The 15,998-nt window shown below is 37.4% G+C and overlaps 1 protein-coding gene across 4 annotated transcripts in view; it reads left to right on the forward strand.

Annotated features, from left to right (window-relative positions):
• The window catches only part of PLPPR5 (phospholipid phosphatase related 5), a 124,691-nt gene extending 109,772 nt beyond the window's left edge, over nt 1-14,919 (forward strand). For 2 of the 4 annotated variants that reach the window (XM_043878159.1, XM_043878160.1), the window contains exons 6-7: nt 9,719-9,855; nt 14,175-14,304. In XM_043878159.1, coding sequence (XP_043734094.1) covers nt 9,719-9,853 — 135 coding nt within the window. In that variant the 3' untranslated portion in view covers nt 9,854-9,855; nt 14,175-14,304. Of the gene's footprint in view, nt 1-9,718; nt 9,856-14,174 lie in introns of all 4 variants that reach the window. The other 2 variants (XM_043878161.1, XM_043878162.1) reach the window with 1 other exon arrangement.
• The last annotated feature ends 1,079 nt before the right edge of the window (nt 14,920-15,998 follow it).

The following is a 15,998-nucleotide window of genomic DNA, read 5'->3' on the forward strand; positions in this document are numbered from 1 at the left end:
GAAAAAGCAAGAGAGTTCCATAAAAACATCTGTTTCTGCTTTATTGACTATGCCAATACCTTTGACTGTGTGGATCACAATAAACTGTGGAAAACTCTTCAAGAGATAGGAATACCAAACCACCTGACCTGCCTCCTGAGAAATCTGTCTGCAGATCAGGAAGCAACATTTAGAACTGGACATGGAACAACAGACTGGTTCCACATTGGGAAAGGAGTATGTCAAAGCTGTATATTGTTACCCTGTTTATTTAACTTATATGCAGAGTACATAATGAGAAATGCTGGGCTGGATGAAGCACAAGCTGGAATCAAGATTGCCAGGAGAAATATCAATAACCTCAGATATGCAGATGACACCACCCTTATGGCAGAAATCGAAGAGCTAAAGAGCCTCTTGATGAAAGTGAAAGCCGATAGTTGGCTTAAAGGTCAACATTCAGAAAACTAAGATCACGGCATCTGGTCCCATCACTTCATGGCAAATAGAAGGGGAAACAATGGAAGCAGTGGCAGACTTTTTTTGGGGGGCTCCAAAATCACTGCAGATGGTGACTGCAGCCATGAAATTAAAAGACACTTGCTCCTTGGAAGAAAAGTTACAACCAACCTAGATAGCACATTGGAAAGCAGAGACATTACTTTGTCAACAAAGATCCATCTAGTCAAAGCTATGGTTTTTCCAGTAGTCATGTATGGATGTGAGAGTTGGACTATAAAGAAAGCTGAGCACCGAAGAATTGACGCTTTTGAACTGTGGTGTTGGAGAAGACACTTGAGCGTCCCATGGACTGCAAGGAGATCCAACCAGTTCATCCTATAGGAAATCAGTCCTGAATATTCTTTGGAAGGACTGATGCTGAAGCTGAAACTCCAATACTTTGGCCACCTGATGCAAAGAACTGACTCATTTGAAAAGACCCTGATGCTGGGAAAGATTGAAGACAGGAGGAAAAGGGGACGACAGAGGATCAGATGATTGGATGGCATCACCGACTCAATGAACGTGAGTTTGAGTAAACTCTGGGAGTTGGTGATGGAAAGCGTGGCCTGGTGTGCTGCAGTCCATGGGTTGCAAACAGTCGGACATGACTGATGACTGAACTGAACTGAACAGAAAAGGGGTTCCTTGTCTTCTTTCCTCCAGGGATCCTCCTGGGTCGTGCTGCATTCGTTCCAGCAGCAGAGCACTAGGTGCTTTTATTTTTTCCCTCTCTCTTGCCCTCTGCTTGTTCTCCCTCTTAAGGCAGAAGGCTACCATTCAGATTTGCATAGGTAAGCACATGCAAATGATGTATGCTTATGGCTCATCAGTTTTAACCAGTGGCAAACAACAAATCTAAAGGAATGGAGACTATATGGCAAGGGAACAAAAAATGTTTTAAATAAATATAAGGATGGATGGGATTTGATAGAAAATGGAATATTTCCAGTAGATCCGAGAACAGTTGATATCTACATTTTCTTAGTTTTGTTAAGGCATGTATTAATAGACCAGGCTGCTATAGCCACTTACGGGTAATTTGAGATAACTCTGAGAACTCATTTAATGGATAGAGCCAGGTAGAGGAAATGCGTTTTGAGAAAAAAATTTTCTCCATTATTATTTTTTTTTAAGGTTTTTGTGATCTAATCATTTAAACCAAAAGTGATCCCCTTTTGCCTACAACAGGGAAGGGAAAATAATGCTAGAAAGAATCACAAGATTGCAGATTACAGTTTTGTGCATCAGATCAGGGACTTTTTACTAGCTTGTACTACCCAAGAAGCTCATAGTGTGAAAGCACTCCCTTATCAGCAGAAGCGTCACTGGAATGAAAGTGGTGAGCAGTGATCACAACTCAAAAAATCTAGAAATGGCATAAGAAGTGTGTAATATTACAGATGGAAATTACTGTGTTGTGTTTAATTCTCATGGCAACTGTGGCTTCCCAGGTGGTTCAGTGGTAAAGAATCCACCTGCCAATGCAGGAGACACAGGTTCCATCCCTGGGTCGGGAAAATCCCCTGGAGAAGGAAATGGCAACCCACTCCAGTATTCTTGCCTGGAGAACACCATGGACAGAGACGTCTGGCAGGCTGTAGTCCATGGGGTCACTGAGTCAGACACAACTTAGCAACTAAATAATAACGGCAACTGTAATGGAAATTTATATGGATAAGAAAATTCTAAGGGAATTCATGGTGACCCAGAAAAGGCTATGCATTGACATTTACATTGACTGCTTTCAGATTATAAAATCATAGAAATCAGAGTGAAGCCTGTGCAGAAATTTAGGCAGAGTTAGGATGGGTGGAGGATGGAAAGACAGGCTTTGCAGCTGGCAGTCTTGAGTTTGAGAGCTTCCCTAGGACTCAGTGGTAAAGAATCTGCCTGCAATACAGGAGCAGCAGGAACCAGGGTCCATCCCGGAGTCTGGAAGATCCCCTGGAGGAGGGCGTGGCAGCCCACTCCAGTGTTCTTGCCTAGAAAATCCCACGGACAGAGGAGCCTGGTGAGCTATAGTCCATAGGGTTATAAAGAGTCAGACATGACTGAAGTGACCTGGCACTCACACATGCACGCATCTTCAGTTTGAAGCTTGGTTTGACTACGTTATAGCTAGTCAGACTAGGTGGGATTCGATGAATACTCCTCTCCTCATTTTCTGAAAAATCGATATAATAATTGTTTCCTTATGGAGTGATTGATGGGATTAACAGATCACAAATGAACTTCCTGGCACATGGTAGGTGCTTAACACTTAAGCACCTTAAACATTAGTTAACATTAGTTCCCTCCTGTAAACAATAATGCTTCCCTTAATAGGATTTTCATTTTGTTTCAGGAGCTAGATAGATAATAAATAGATGGAGATATATAGATATATACCTATCCTTATAGATAAATTTCATGGATTTAAAAATTTATACAGATTGTCTATGTCATGCATAGCACATGTGGCAGAAAATATTATACTATAAAATGTTGCATACATTAGTGTCATAGCAACAGCAAAACAATCCTGTGGTTTCTTGCCAAAACAAATATGATTATACATTACGGTGCTGTCTGTGATAAATTCCTTTGAGGTTTCAAAATGTTGTGCTTGAATAATGATGGCAATCTATTTGCGACTCAGTTTTTTTTCTGGAATGCAAATCTTTGTTTTACAGAGCTGCTGAACTGTAATGTAAATGTTATATAGGATCTTGTCAAAACAACTGTATTAGTGATCAGATATTGGAATAGTTAGTGGGACTAAATACCCTCAAATTTTAGGGCTTTTTTCTCAATCTAAGCTTTGAGTACTTATGAAAAATATTTGAAGTAAATCAGTGTTTGCATGCTGTACTCTGTTCTCATTTGTTTAATTTTGCTTCAAAAGGACAATTTTAAATGGAGGCTTAAAAATTCCAACCAGGCATCAACATTTTAGTTTATAAAAATAAGTATATACTGATATTACTTTGCCATACATCATTTTTTTCCTATTTTTGCTTCCAAATATTCATTATTTATTTCTCCACACTATTTATACATGATAATACACTTCACAAAGAATGAAAGATAGATTATTTTTTTTCCATCTTACCTAACAGGCCTTTTATAAAAGCCTCTTTTCAGTAAATTACTTCTGAATATAAACAAGCTAGCTCATCTCATTTTACAAATAAATAGAGAGTTGATGACTACATTTTTAAATTATATGATTTATGTAATCATTAGTTAGGGAGAGAATAAAACAATGATGGATTAAAAAAAATCCCTCTCAGTGCCCGCATCGTTAGTTACACATGGAAAACTGCTCCTCCCCATTGCATTCTCCTCTTCTCTCAGATCAGTTCCCTTTTGCTAGACGGTCCTTGGGACTCTATGGAGGGCTTCAAAGTCAATCCAGAGCACCGTGGCTCTATAAACATTTTTGGAGGAGAAAATGTAAAATTCTACTTGAATGAAACTAGGAAGATAAACAATGACTTCATTCCCTGTCTTAGAAAACAACCACATTTTATTGTGGTTTATTGTTTCTGTTAAGGAAGCAACAAGTTATTCAGGTATATTGTTTAAAATGTGAAAATCTGGAAAAGCAAAACACAAATAGAAAGTATCCATACCCTACCACAGTGATCACTGGAAATATTTTCTTAAAATAGCCTCGAGGTCCCGTGCGTGTGTGGGTGGGTTTGTGTGCGGTACGGGACCTGCCTGGTTGCTCCGTTCTGATCCTGATTTTGCTCTTGTAACAGTATGTTGTGAATATGGCCACAGGTCAATGAATATATAATCATATCAGGCATAACTGTAAAAGCTATATCTTCAGTGAAAGCTTAATATGTGTCAGGAATTATGCAAAGAACCTAACATAAAATATCATTTTAGTTTTTACAGAAATCATTTGAATGTATCTTATTCATATTTTACAGAGAGACTTAAAGAAGTAATTTGCCCAAGGTCATATAACCTATCTGTGTTCTGAGATGGGAATACAGAACTGTATTTTCCACTTTTTATTTATGTTCCATGTTTATCACTACAGAGTTCAAAATCATAATCACTGTGCTATACAGTGTTACAGAATTACATTGAAAAAGTTTTCATCCATATAAATTAACCATTACCTCTATTGGCATAGTGAATGGCTTCCACTTCCAAGTTCCCACAATTATAATCAATACTGGGGTAAACATTGCTAAAATAGACATATCTATAAGTTCAATTAATGAAACTTATTTAAGATATATTTATAGAAGTGGAAATGTTAGGGGGAAAAAAATGATGAGTACTCTTAAGGTTTTTGATTTGATATACAGTGTTCTCTCCAATAACAGAGAATGTTCTTAAGAATAAGAGAATTGTTCTTAATAATTTTCATACATCTTAAAGGTCAAAAATAAATGAAGTACCTCATTTTCATTTGTATATTTTGAATATCTTTCCATGCATTTATTTTGTGCCTTTCTTTTGTGACTGAAACAATCAACTATTCAAATAACAACTCAATAACTGGGCTTCCCTGATGACTCAGATGGTAAAGAATCCCCCTGCAATGGGACACCCAGGTTCAATCCCTGGAGAAGGAAATGGCTACCCACTCCAGTATTCTTGCCTGGAGAATTCCATGGACTGAGAAGCCTGGTGGGTTATACAGTTCATGGGGTTGCAAAGAGTCAGACACAACTGAGTGACTAATGCTTTCACTAACTGACAAATCAAATTCTACGTACCACTTGGCCTTTAGACTTAATTCATGGAGTGGTTAATGGTCCTAATTTTTTAATTGGAGTTTATTAAAGGCATAATTTACATCCTATAAAATTCCCTTTTATAACACAGTTTAGTGAGTTTTGACAAATGCCTACCATCATGTAACCATCACCATATTCAAGTTATAGGACATTCCTACCACCCTAAAATGATAGCCAACTCCTGCTTTATCTCCTAACACCAGCAAGCACTAATATGTTTTCTGTTCCTATGCTTTTGCCTTTTCCAGGGTGTCATGTAAATGGACTCACTCAGTATATAGCCTTTTGAGTCTGACTTCTTGCACCTTGTTTAATGCATTTGAGATTCATTTATGTTTTTACCTGTTTTCTTTTTCTTCCCTTTTTATTTCTGAGTGGTATTCTATTGTGTGGATATACCACCATTTTTTAAAATCTGTTTACCTATTGAAGGATATTTAGGCTGTTCTAGTTTTTCCCAATTATGAGGACATCTGATATAAAACTTCATGCACATGGCTTTGTATGAATGGGCTCTAAGGCATGCAGGCTTCAGTAGTTGCAGCCCGTGGGCTCAGAAGTTGTGGCTCTCGGACTCCAGAGCACAGGCTCAATAGTTATGCTGCGTGGGGCTAGTTGCTCTGCAACAAGAGGAATCTTCCCAACCAGGGTTCAAACCTGTGTTTCCTGCACAGACTCCTCACCACTGATGCACTAGGCAAGCCCAAGTAGGCAAGTTTTTTAAATAAGAAATTTTAATCAGTGCCTGGTTGTATATGAACATATCATACAGTTGATCCATTACCCATATCCTTTGATTCATCTCTGTCAGGTAGTATTAGGCTACTTATTTAGCAAATCTAATGTGTTTTAAAAAATTCAGTGTAGTTCAGTCACTCAGTCATGCCCAACTCTTTGCGACCCCATAGATTGCAGTATGCCAGGCCTCCCTGTCCATCACCAGCTCCCGGAGTTTACCCAAACTCATGTCCATTGAGTCGGTGATGCCATCCAGCCATCTCATCCTCTGTCATCCCTTTCTCCTCCTGCCCTCAATCTTTCCCAGCATCAGGGTCTTTTCAAATGAGTCAGCTCTTCACATTAGGTGGCCAAAGTATTGGAGTTTCAGCTTCAACATCAGTCCTTCCAATGAACACTTAGGACTGATCTCCTTTAGGATGGACTGGTTGGATCTCCTCGCAGTCCAAGGGACTCTCAAGAGTCTTCTCCAGCACCATAGTTCAAAAGCATCAGTTCTTCAGCCGCTCAGCTTTCTTTATAGTCCAACTCTCACATCCATACATGACTATTGGAAAAACCATAGCTTTGACTAGACAGACCTTTGTTAGAAAGAAATAAATAAGAAGCCATTCATTAGCTTAAAATATCAGTGTAAATCAAGGCATGGGTACAATTTATTGGTGAGTTATATTTCTTATCATCAGTTGTGATGTACAGTAAATTCTCTGTCCATGGGGTTCTCCAGGCAAGAATACTGGAGTGGATTGCCATGCACATCTCCAGGGGATCTTCCTGATCCAGGGATCAAACCCAGGTCTCTTGCATTGCAGGCGGACTCTTTATCATCTGAGCCACAAGGGAAGCCTATGAAACATGTAACAAATATCAAATAAGAAACACTATGGTACATTTCTCAGGATGAATGAGTTTACAGTATCATGAGTCTGTACTTCTAGATTTATAAATAACTTTATAAGAACAGAGTGATGATAGTTACGTTAGAGGAGCACATAAAGGGTGACCTATCCAAACTTATTGATTCTGCAACATCCTGTAAATAGAGATCTGAAGGGCTGTTAGCCAAAGAGGGGAGAGGAGACTGTTCCAGAGAGAGGAACCAGCTTACACCAAGATTTTGTTTGGCAGGTGAGAGAAGAGCACTAGGGCAAGAGAACTGAGAATGCCATCAAAGAATGTTCAACTGGACTACAGAATGAGTGTAATAGAAACAAAATTGAGAAAGAATAAGATGGACTAGAGCAGATGAAAAAAATTATTGGTTGGGAAATTTCCAGAATGGCCAGAGAAACTTTATTGTATGAGGGAGATAGGCTAGGAGGTAGATAGGGTTGGTGGTTGACAATATAGTTGTGACTGTGGACTAAAAGTATTGGACAGGTCATTAGAGTTAGGGAAGTTAAGAAACTTCAGATAGAGTCCATGGATACCCACATCCACCAAAGAACATAAACACATTTGTATTAATAGACTTGCATGGAGTTTCATGTCAGTACATTGGGAAACTGAGCTAAAATGAAACATAAGTGTTTATTACAAATCTTCTCAACACCTTATGCCCTGTGAAGCTCTAAACAAGGAATGCAATGTGCAGCTATTCCCAGAAGTGTTAGAACACAAAGATTTTATTTTATTTTTTTTGAGAATCATTCAGTATTACTGCTCTTGTAGGCCATGCTCTTTTTGCCAGAGAAGTGATAGCATTTTAAAGAAAGAATTGACTGTCTATACCTGACAGTGCTCACATTGCTAACTAATCACTTTTCTACAACTCTTGGCAGTGGTTCTCAGACTGATGTAAAAAGGAATCCATCACTTGCAGAATTCAAAAAAAGGCTAGACTCCTGGAATTCAGTCTCAAGAATCTGATCCAGTAGGCCTGGGCTTGAGCCAGGGGATCAGTAGTATATCAGGCACCTCAGGTGATTTGGACGTGTTGCCAGTGGTTGGCGTGGATCCAGCTGGGTCTGCAGAATTTCTGAAACAGTTTTCAATATTAGCTGCACACTAGAATCATCTGGAGAGTCTCTAAAAATCCCACTGACCAGGCCACGCCTCATAGCAATTAAATCTAAGTCTCCAGAGTTGCCTCAGTATTTGTTTAAAGCTCCCAGGTGATTCCAACATGCAGCCAATTAGAGAACCCCTGCTCTTAAAGATTCACTGTGGAAAGCCTTAAGCTTCTTTGGCTCCTTGGGACTTGGAAATACTTCATAAGATCTATAGCTAATACTCCAGTAAAAGCTTGGCCTGCCTCTGGGTTAATTAGCTTATCAGAGAAAGCCACCTAGAGTTTCCCCCTTTCTCTAGGGAGGAACAATTCTCTCGGAGAGTAGTTTTTAGCCTCTTTCTCCAAATAGTACCAGAAGGAAATTCCTGAGAAGAAACAAAACTCAGAGCTATTATAAAATTCTAAATTGAAACAAAACCACCATAAAAAAAAGAAGGAAATGGTTCCAAAAAAGTCGTCTTTCCCAAGAGAATTCTGGTTCTGTCACCTTTAGCTCTTATGTCATCACATCCCCAACTTTTTAAAACAAGAAATTGCTTAGATGAACTTTACAGTGGTTCATAGCCTCAAGTTTGAAGTTCTCTAGTAATTTCTTCTTAGATGGACTTAACATCATTTCTCTTTTCTGAAATACCAACTTCAGGCTCTACCAGGAGGAAAACCTAATGTGATGGAGTTGAGTCTTAGAGCACACACTTCATACATGACTGCTTTTCTTCCTTCTCTCTTCTCCTTTTCATTTTGCCTCATCAGAGGACACAGTGAATGAAGGAAGAAGCAAATAGCAAAATAAAGATGGCCAGTATTTGGGAATATGACATCCATCTATCTTCTCCTGGTAAAACGTAGGCTGTGTTTGTAACAATTGTTGGTTATAGGACTGTGATTTCTTATTCTAAATCATTAGTGCTAGATGTTTCTCTGGATTTAAATATTTTATATTTCAGGAGAAAATACTGTGTATTCTGTTATACAAGCAGGATCTTGAGCATCACTTTGTAATCAAAAATGGATATTTCCGCAGCACAGCAGAGTACAAATTGCCTCACAGCAATTCCCCAATGGTGGTAAGAAACACCACCAAATGAGCTTGCACCAAAAAAGAAACATTTGGGTTTTAAAGCTTGTTTGGATATTAGAATTGTAGACTATAGCATCCTGGAATTCCAACCAATTATAAAAAACTTCTTTGTTCTCTCTCTTTTTCTTCCTCTTTTTTACTTTTTATCTTGCTCCTGGCTTTTATGGACAACCATAATATGTTTGTGTAGAGAGATGAGGACCTTTGTGCATATCATCTCATTTAATCCTAATCAAAATCCATTCAAATATGTATTATTAGTTCCACTTTACAGATAAGAAAGCCAGATCTCTGAAAGATTAAACTGCTTGTGAAAATGCTATAGAGCCCACCTTCAAGCACTTGACAGTCACACTCCCTGACTGCAGCATCCACTGTGCCACACAGCTTCCTTCCCAATAGAGTTGAAGACACAAATCACTGAATTTAAGATGCCATATGCACAGATCCCATTTTATGTTTAACATAAAAGCTGATTGCTGATAACTTCCAGTTAAAAAACAAAAGCCGTTTATAATCATCCAGAAAGAAAGAATTGGAACAGTATTTAAGCTCGGCATTTGGTCCAGCAATATAACATCGGATTTTAAATAAACGAGTGCTTTATCCAAGTAAGTCAATACTTCAACACTGAAATAATATATAAAATACATTTTTTAGGTGTCCCGAATCCAACCCATTGAGAATGGTCAAGAAGAAAATTCACAGGGAAGGTCCTTTAAAGACTGTCTCGCAAGACTCTTCAGCTGGATAATGGGAATCAGCCACTGTGAACACCTTCAATTAAGGCAATAAACGTATGTGCGCTCGCGCGCACTGGTGTTAGAATTGAGTTGCAAAGCTAAGGCAAATACAAAAAATGTGTCCTTCTGTGCAAGTTTCCATTATAACCAGAAGGGATCTAGATACTAGATCATTTTGGTTATTATTGTTATCTTTATTATTTATTGTTCAAATATATTTTGGTTTTTCACTGATATTTCACTCATTAATGGGAACTTAGCATTCCTCAATCAAATAGCCCTTGATAGTAGTAACTTTTTTTGTTCTCTTATCTGAAGTGCTGTCTTTGCATCTCCCTGTATTTTTTCGAGGAAAAATGGTGAGTGGCAGATCTCACTAAGTAGCAAGTCATTGCCAAATTTGCCTGTCATAAATAAATAGCAATTTTATTTTAAGTAACTTTAAAATTCCAAAGTATAATTTTATACAAATGGGATGTAGGATAAATAGAAAAATCAAGATTTTTAACATGGAACTTAAAGCTTCAAAAATTGACATACTAGGGACTTTATCAAATTTGATAAACTAGGAGTTTATCAAATTTAAGAATCCAAAACTACTTTTCAGAAACAAGTACTTATTTTTCCATGGACCTCTGCACTCAAGGACTGGATTCAGTATTTTGCTCACTGACTTGCTGTGGACGTGGATGCACACTTCCTAATGGATGTAACATATTCTCACCTTCAGCTCTTTGGACTCAAGCTCTGCTAACTTCTCTGTACTCTGTGTGTGTAATTGCCCTGATGAATTGTATGACCACTTTCTTCTTAAGATCCTGAATTAAGCTTCTGTGCATGAATTTTTAGTTTGCCTATTGAAAGTTTGCCCTGTCTACTAATAAGATTTAATATTGCATATAAAGAATTCAACCAGATTAAAAGGCAAAACCCCTTGTCACCTAGTTTGACTCATAGGGAGTCCATTCTTCAATACAGGTGAACTGAAAATATTAAGTGCAATTCTGATTCTTTTAATATTGCTAAAAAAAAAATGCTGATGGGGAAGTGAGCGCCATCATAACTTCCTGCATAGGAATCATACCATTTGAATATTTCAAATCATGTATTTACATACATGTAGTTGTTATAATAGCGAATCATAAGAGTTTTATAGATGATAAGGATTTTAGTTTGTCCTTTCTCTAGATTCTTTCAGGAAAAAACTATTCCTGTGCTGGAAGAGAACTCATCTTATTTCTTAAAGCCTACTGAGGTTAATAGTCCATCTCTTTCATTCTACGGTTTAGATTTGTTTGCTGTTAGTGAAATTAATGAACAGATGGCCCCTGTGTTCTTTGTACACTCCTTTCATGTACTTGGAAACTATTATTAAATTTCTCTTATGTTTTCTTCCCTACACATAGTCACTTCATTGTTTTCTTTTTATCTGTTTATCTCTCTAACTACCATCTTTAAGTAATAAGTCCTGAGCAGAATCCTTTTAATTCCAGCCAAGTAGGGAAAGCCATCTCAGAGGTTAGAGCTTAAGTGTGATGTGAAAGTGTAAGGGTACTGATTAGAAAAAGCAGGCTTTTCCCCAGAGCCCTGGGATCTAAAAGTGGAGTCAGTCTGGAACCACGGTTACCCTTGAGTTTAACCTGGTTATGACTTAGCATAAAGAAAGGGGCACTATTGCTTGGAATTTATAAGCAGTGAAAGGAAGATCTAGGGGTCACCAAAATGTGCTTTTAAATGGCAAAACCTAGATCTTAATAGCTCACTTACACTTATCTATGCAATGCCTTATTTTTAAGGTGACCTTATATCCCTATTTAGGACAGCCCCAGTTTAAGCCACAAGGGAAGCTCAGCTGGTAAAGAATCCGCCTGCAATGCGGGAGACCTGGGTTCGATCGCTGGGTTGGGAAGATCCCCTGGAGAAGGGAAAGGCTACCCACTCAAGGATTCTGGCCTGAATAATTCCATGGATGGTATAGTCCATGGGGTCGCAAAGAGTCGGACACGACTGCGCGATTTTCACTTTCACTTTCAAGCCCAGGTGTGGATGAAAATTTATATGCTCTCCCTACAGCCACTGCGCATTTTTGGTCACTCTCCAGCTTTTTTACCTGTCACTTGGTTTTTCCTCCGCTTGTTTTCTCCCTTGCACTGATTACCAGCGATTTGTTTCTGTTACTTTCTTTGCTTTATTGAGGTCTTTTAATACAGTAAATCCCCTACATATGAACCTTCAAAGTTTATAATTTTCAAAGATGCAAACGTGCACTCTCATGTCCAGTCACATAAGTTAGTTCACGTGTCCGGCGTACATTGTCACGTGTGTGTATCCTCTGCACGTGGTTGGGCATTTGTGTACTTTAGAGTACTATATAGAGTACAGAAGTACAATTTCTTCATTTCAAGCCCAGGATGTCCAGAAGCATTGGTGATGTAGCTGGTACTGCTAAGTGCCAACTGTTATCCCGTACTACTATACTTTTCAAGGTACTGTACTGTAAAATTAAAAATGTTTTCTTTATTTTTTATTTGTTTTTTATGTCTTATTTGTGTGAAAAGTATTATAAACCTATTGCAGTACAGTACTGTATAGCTGATCATGTTATTTGGCTACCTAGGCTAACATCGTTGGACTTATGAACTCACTCTCAGAACAGAACTCATTCATTTGTGGGGGACTTAGTGTATTTCAGTTCTGCTTTCCAAGGAGATGGTTGTCCCCTTCACTCAGGATCATCTTTAGTAAATTTAATGAGCCTTATGGACATTATTATTTAGGGTAAGATCAATTGATACCTAGGCCAGCGGCCTTTGGAGCAGCATCTGTTTTCTCTCCCTTGTTTAAATCTCCTTTTGTTTCTTTCCAGTGTCACATCTTTACTCTTTCTTTACCCACCAGTTGCCACAGACTGATTAATATTCCATTTATAACTTAACATCTTTCCAGAAATTACTATGTGCTGGGTCCTGTCCAGAGGAGTGACACTCCTGTCAGTTTTATACTGAAATACTGTGTATTAAATTGTATTTTTTCAGTTCACAGATTTCAAGTCCCCATGGGGCCACTAGAAATAAAACTATGATGTTCTGTTTCCACAGTTCTTATGGCTTTTATTCTATCATAGTGCAATCTGTAACTCTGAAAGATCTCTTTTGTCGTAAAAGCATGCTTGTGCTTCTGGAAGGAATACTCAAGAAAATTTAGAGATGAGCCACTGATTAGTCAACATTTTTCTCAGGACTTTTTTTTTTTAATGGGAAATTAAACTTTTTAAGGGCTTATCAGGAATTAGTAAAAAGGTCCACATGCTCTGGTCATACTGATTCTTACTGATACTGTTTTTCTCTAGTAGGTTGAAGTGGGTAAGACCTAGAAAAAATCTGCCTTAAGCAGTCATCAGTGATATTCTTCTAGTTGTGGTTAATATGCCTCGATTCAGTGAAAATGGATTTATTCACATACATTCAAAAAATGTTTTAGCTATTCAAAACACCTTAACTTGTAAAGTGCCACACTTTACATGGACGAAATCTCATGGCATGTGTTCATTATGTGAAATTCTATTTATGATATCTTTGACTTACAGAGTCAAAGCTACAATGAAAAACATTCTAAACATGTAATTTGATGGTAAAACCCTTTTGTAATGCCGCTATTATTGGTTTGGGCTGTCACTTATGTTAGCTCCTGACATGACCTATATGTAGCATGATTAATTATGTCATATCGATTTCCACTGCAATATTTCAGCAGCCATATTGTGTGTCTGAAACCATTTAATTATTAGCCATTCCACAGGGTTCCTTGGTACACAATTCAGTTGCTTAAAAAAAAATGTAAAAAAGTCTCTACAAAGAATTCTTTGGTTGAGGTAAACAACAGAGATTGCAGTCCGTAGTCTGGATTCATGCATCAAAAATGAAGTGTTTAAAGTAGATCTTTGTCAGCTAGCAAATGCCATTTCAGTCTGAACATTTCACCACTCCTTCTATGCCATCTGTCTCACAGGGAGCAATTAATCTGAAACTCCAACATGCAGCATTAAAATTCCATTAACGCTGAACAGAATATTAACATGTCTGGCATTACCATATTTATCTCTCCAAATTTCAGTGTTAATTTTGAATAAGACAGGTATAACATTTTCCTCTATTTGGTTAATTAAGAATATTGGATAAAATATATAATTAGTAGCTAAATTGATATAATAATATATGCAACTCATTTGAATAATGCTGAATGTTTTTGCAATTTAAGTGTATTTGGGCTACAATTTTATATAAGGCTACTGATTATTTGTAAAAACACCAAAATCTTTTATGAAGCCAGTTTTCCCAAGACTCTGACTTTGTAATTCCTTTTTCTTTTTGCAGAACCACATCACTGCCTTCGCAGAAGTCACATGATATTGAAGCAAATGGTCTCTCACTGCATTGGACATCATCCCTTTTCACCATCCATTCGTAACACCCAAAGTGTGTTTGATGACAAAAAAGGTTTATAAAGTTGTCTAATCATTTTTATAATTTAAAAATCAGTGTCAACTTATCTGTTTCCCCCACTAGACTGTGAGCTCCTCAAGGGCAGGACTGTGTCTTTCTCCTCTGTCTCCCCTGCACCTACAACAAAGCCTCACACAGAGTAGGTAGGTGTTCAATAAAAAAGTGATGACAAAAATTAATTCTGAAATAAAACATTCATTTTAATTTCTCACAGAATCACTGAGACTAAGTGAAAAGAAACCTCTACACGAGTCATATTTGTGTGAGAAGTCCCTCCACTTTGAGCTAGTTAAGCTTTTTAATTTATCATGTATCTTCTATTTGGCAGCATACCATATTTCATTCGAAGTGGACTTTGAAAGTCATGGGGGTTTTTATTTCATTATTCAGCATGACCTTATTTCCATTCTAACAGATTTCAGTGTGTGAAATTACTTTACTTTTAGAAAGTATGTTCTATACTAAAATAATGTTTGCACATAATATTATGCTATATTTCACTTAAAATACCATTCATACTATAAATTCTAAGACTGGTGCTTCTGCTTTTGAAGGTGAAAATGCCAATTTTTACTGTAATAAGTAATGTATCATAATTAAAAATTATTTATTTGGATTTTTGTTCCTGACAATTGTGATTTAATTGTTGACTTGTAGTTTTTGAATGCAGGCAGTGTTTAGGATAGTCTAAGTGACTGAATCCAGCAACCGTACCTATTTATTGAACAGTTTTCCACAGATAACCATCTCAAGAGTGGTCAAAGGCTCCATTCTTTGGCCAGTCAAGTTTCCACATAATTTAAATAGAAAAGAATCACCCCCAGACAATGCAGATTAAATTACATAAACACAAGAAATATAGTCAATGTATTTTGCTTTGCATATTTGTAGTACTTTATAGTTTACAAAATACATTTTCATTTGTTATTTCATCTAATCCTCACAATGAAAAAAAGTGAAAGTCACTCAGTCGCGTCCAACTCTTTGCAATTCCAAATCCTCACAATAGAACCGTTAAGAGTTTGGCTTTAGTGTTACAGATGAGAAAAATAAAGACAAGACAGGGTAAATAACGTGCCCAACTCCACACAACTAGGGTGAGGCAGTTACAGTTTAAATTCAGATTTAGCATTCTTTGTAAATATGCCACAACTGCCATATCATCTGGACACATCGAGGCCTTTCAGTGGTCAGTGGCGTCCTGGGCAACCACCTATATGTCACAAAGAATGAAAAAATGCCAAAATAAAGTTATAAAAGTTATGCAGTATTTTAAACATTAGTGTGTTAAGAATAAACACTTTCAAAATATGATATACTAATCAATTTATAATCTTACTTAAAAATAATGTCAAGAATCTAGATGTGAGGTCTTTGTAAAGTCAAAACCTCAATCAGCTGTCTCTCCTGCAACCCTCATACCCATGCCCTAACCCCAGCCCCTCAGGAGAGGCCCTGAGGGGCAATCCCTTACACTGAGCATGTGGAGTTAAGAATGAAAGTTATTATATAAGGAAAATAAATTGGACTATGACAAAACCATTCAACATATTCCTCAACAATAACTGTGATTTTCAAAGCTACACAGAATAGCTTTGTCTTATGTGAGAAGTAGTTAATTGACTGAAAAGATTCTTCTTAACCTTGACAGAACTAAAGGAAATAAATTTTTAACTTTTTATGCAATTTTAACAG

This window comes from Cervus elaphus, chromosome 20, assembly GCF_910594005.1.
Source record: "Cervus elaphus chromosome 20, mCerEla1.1, whole genome shotgun sequence".
NCBI lineage: Eukaryota > Metazoa > Chordata > Mammalia > Artiodactyla > Cervidae > Cervus > Cervus elaphus.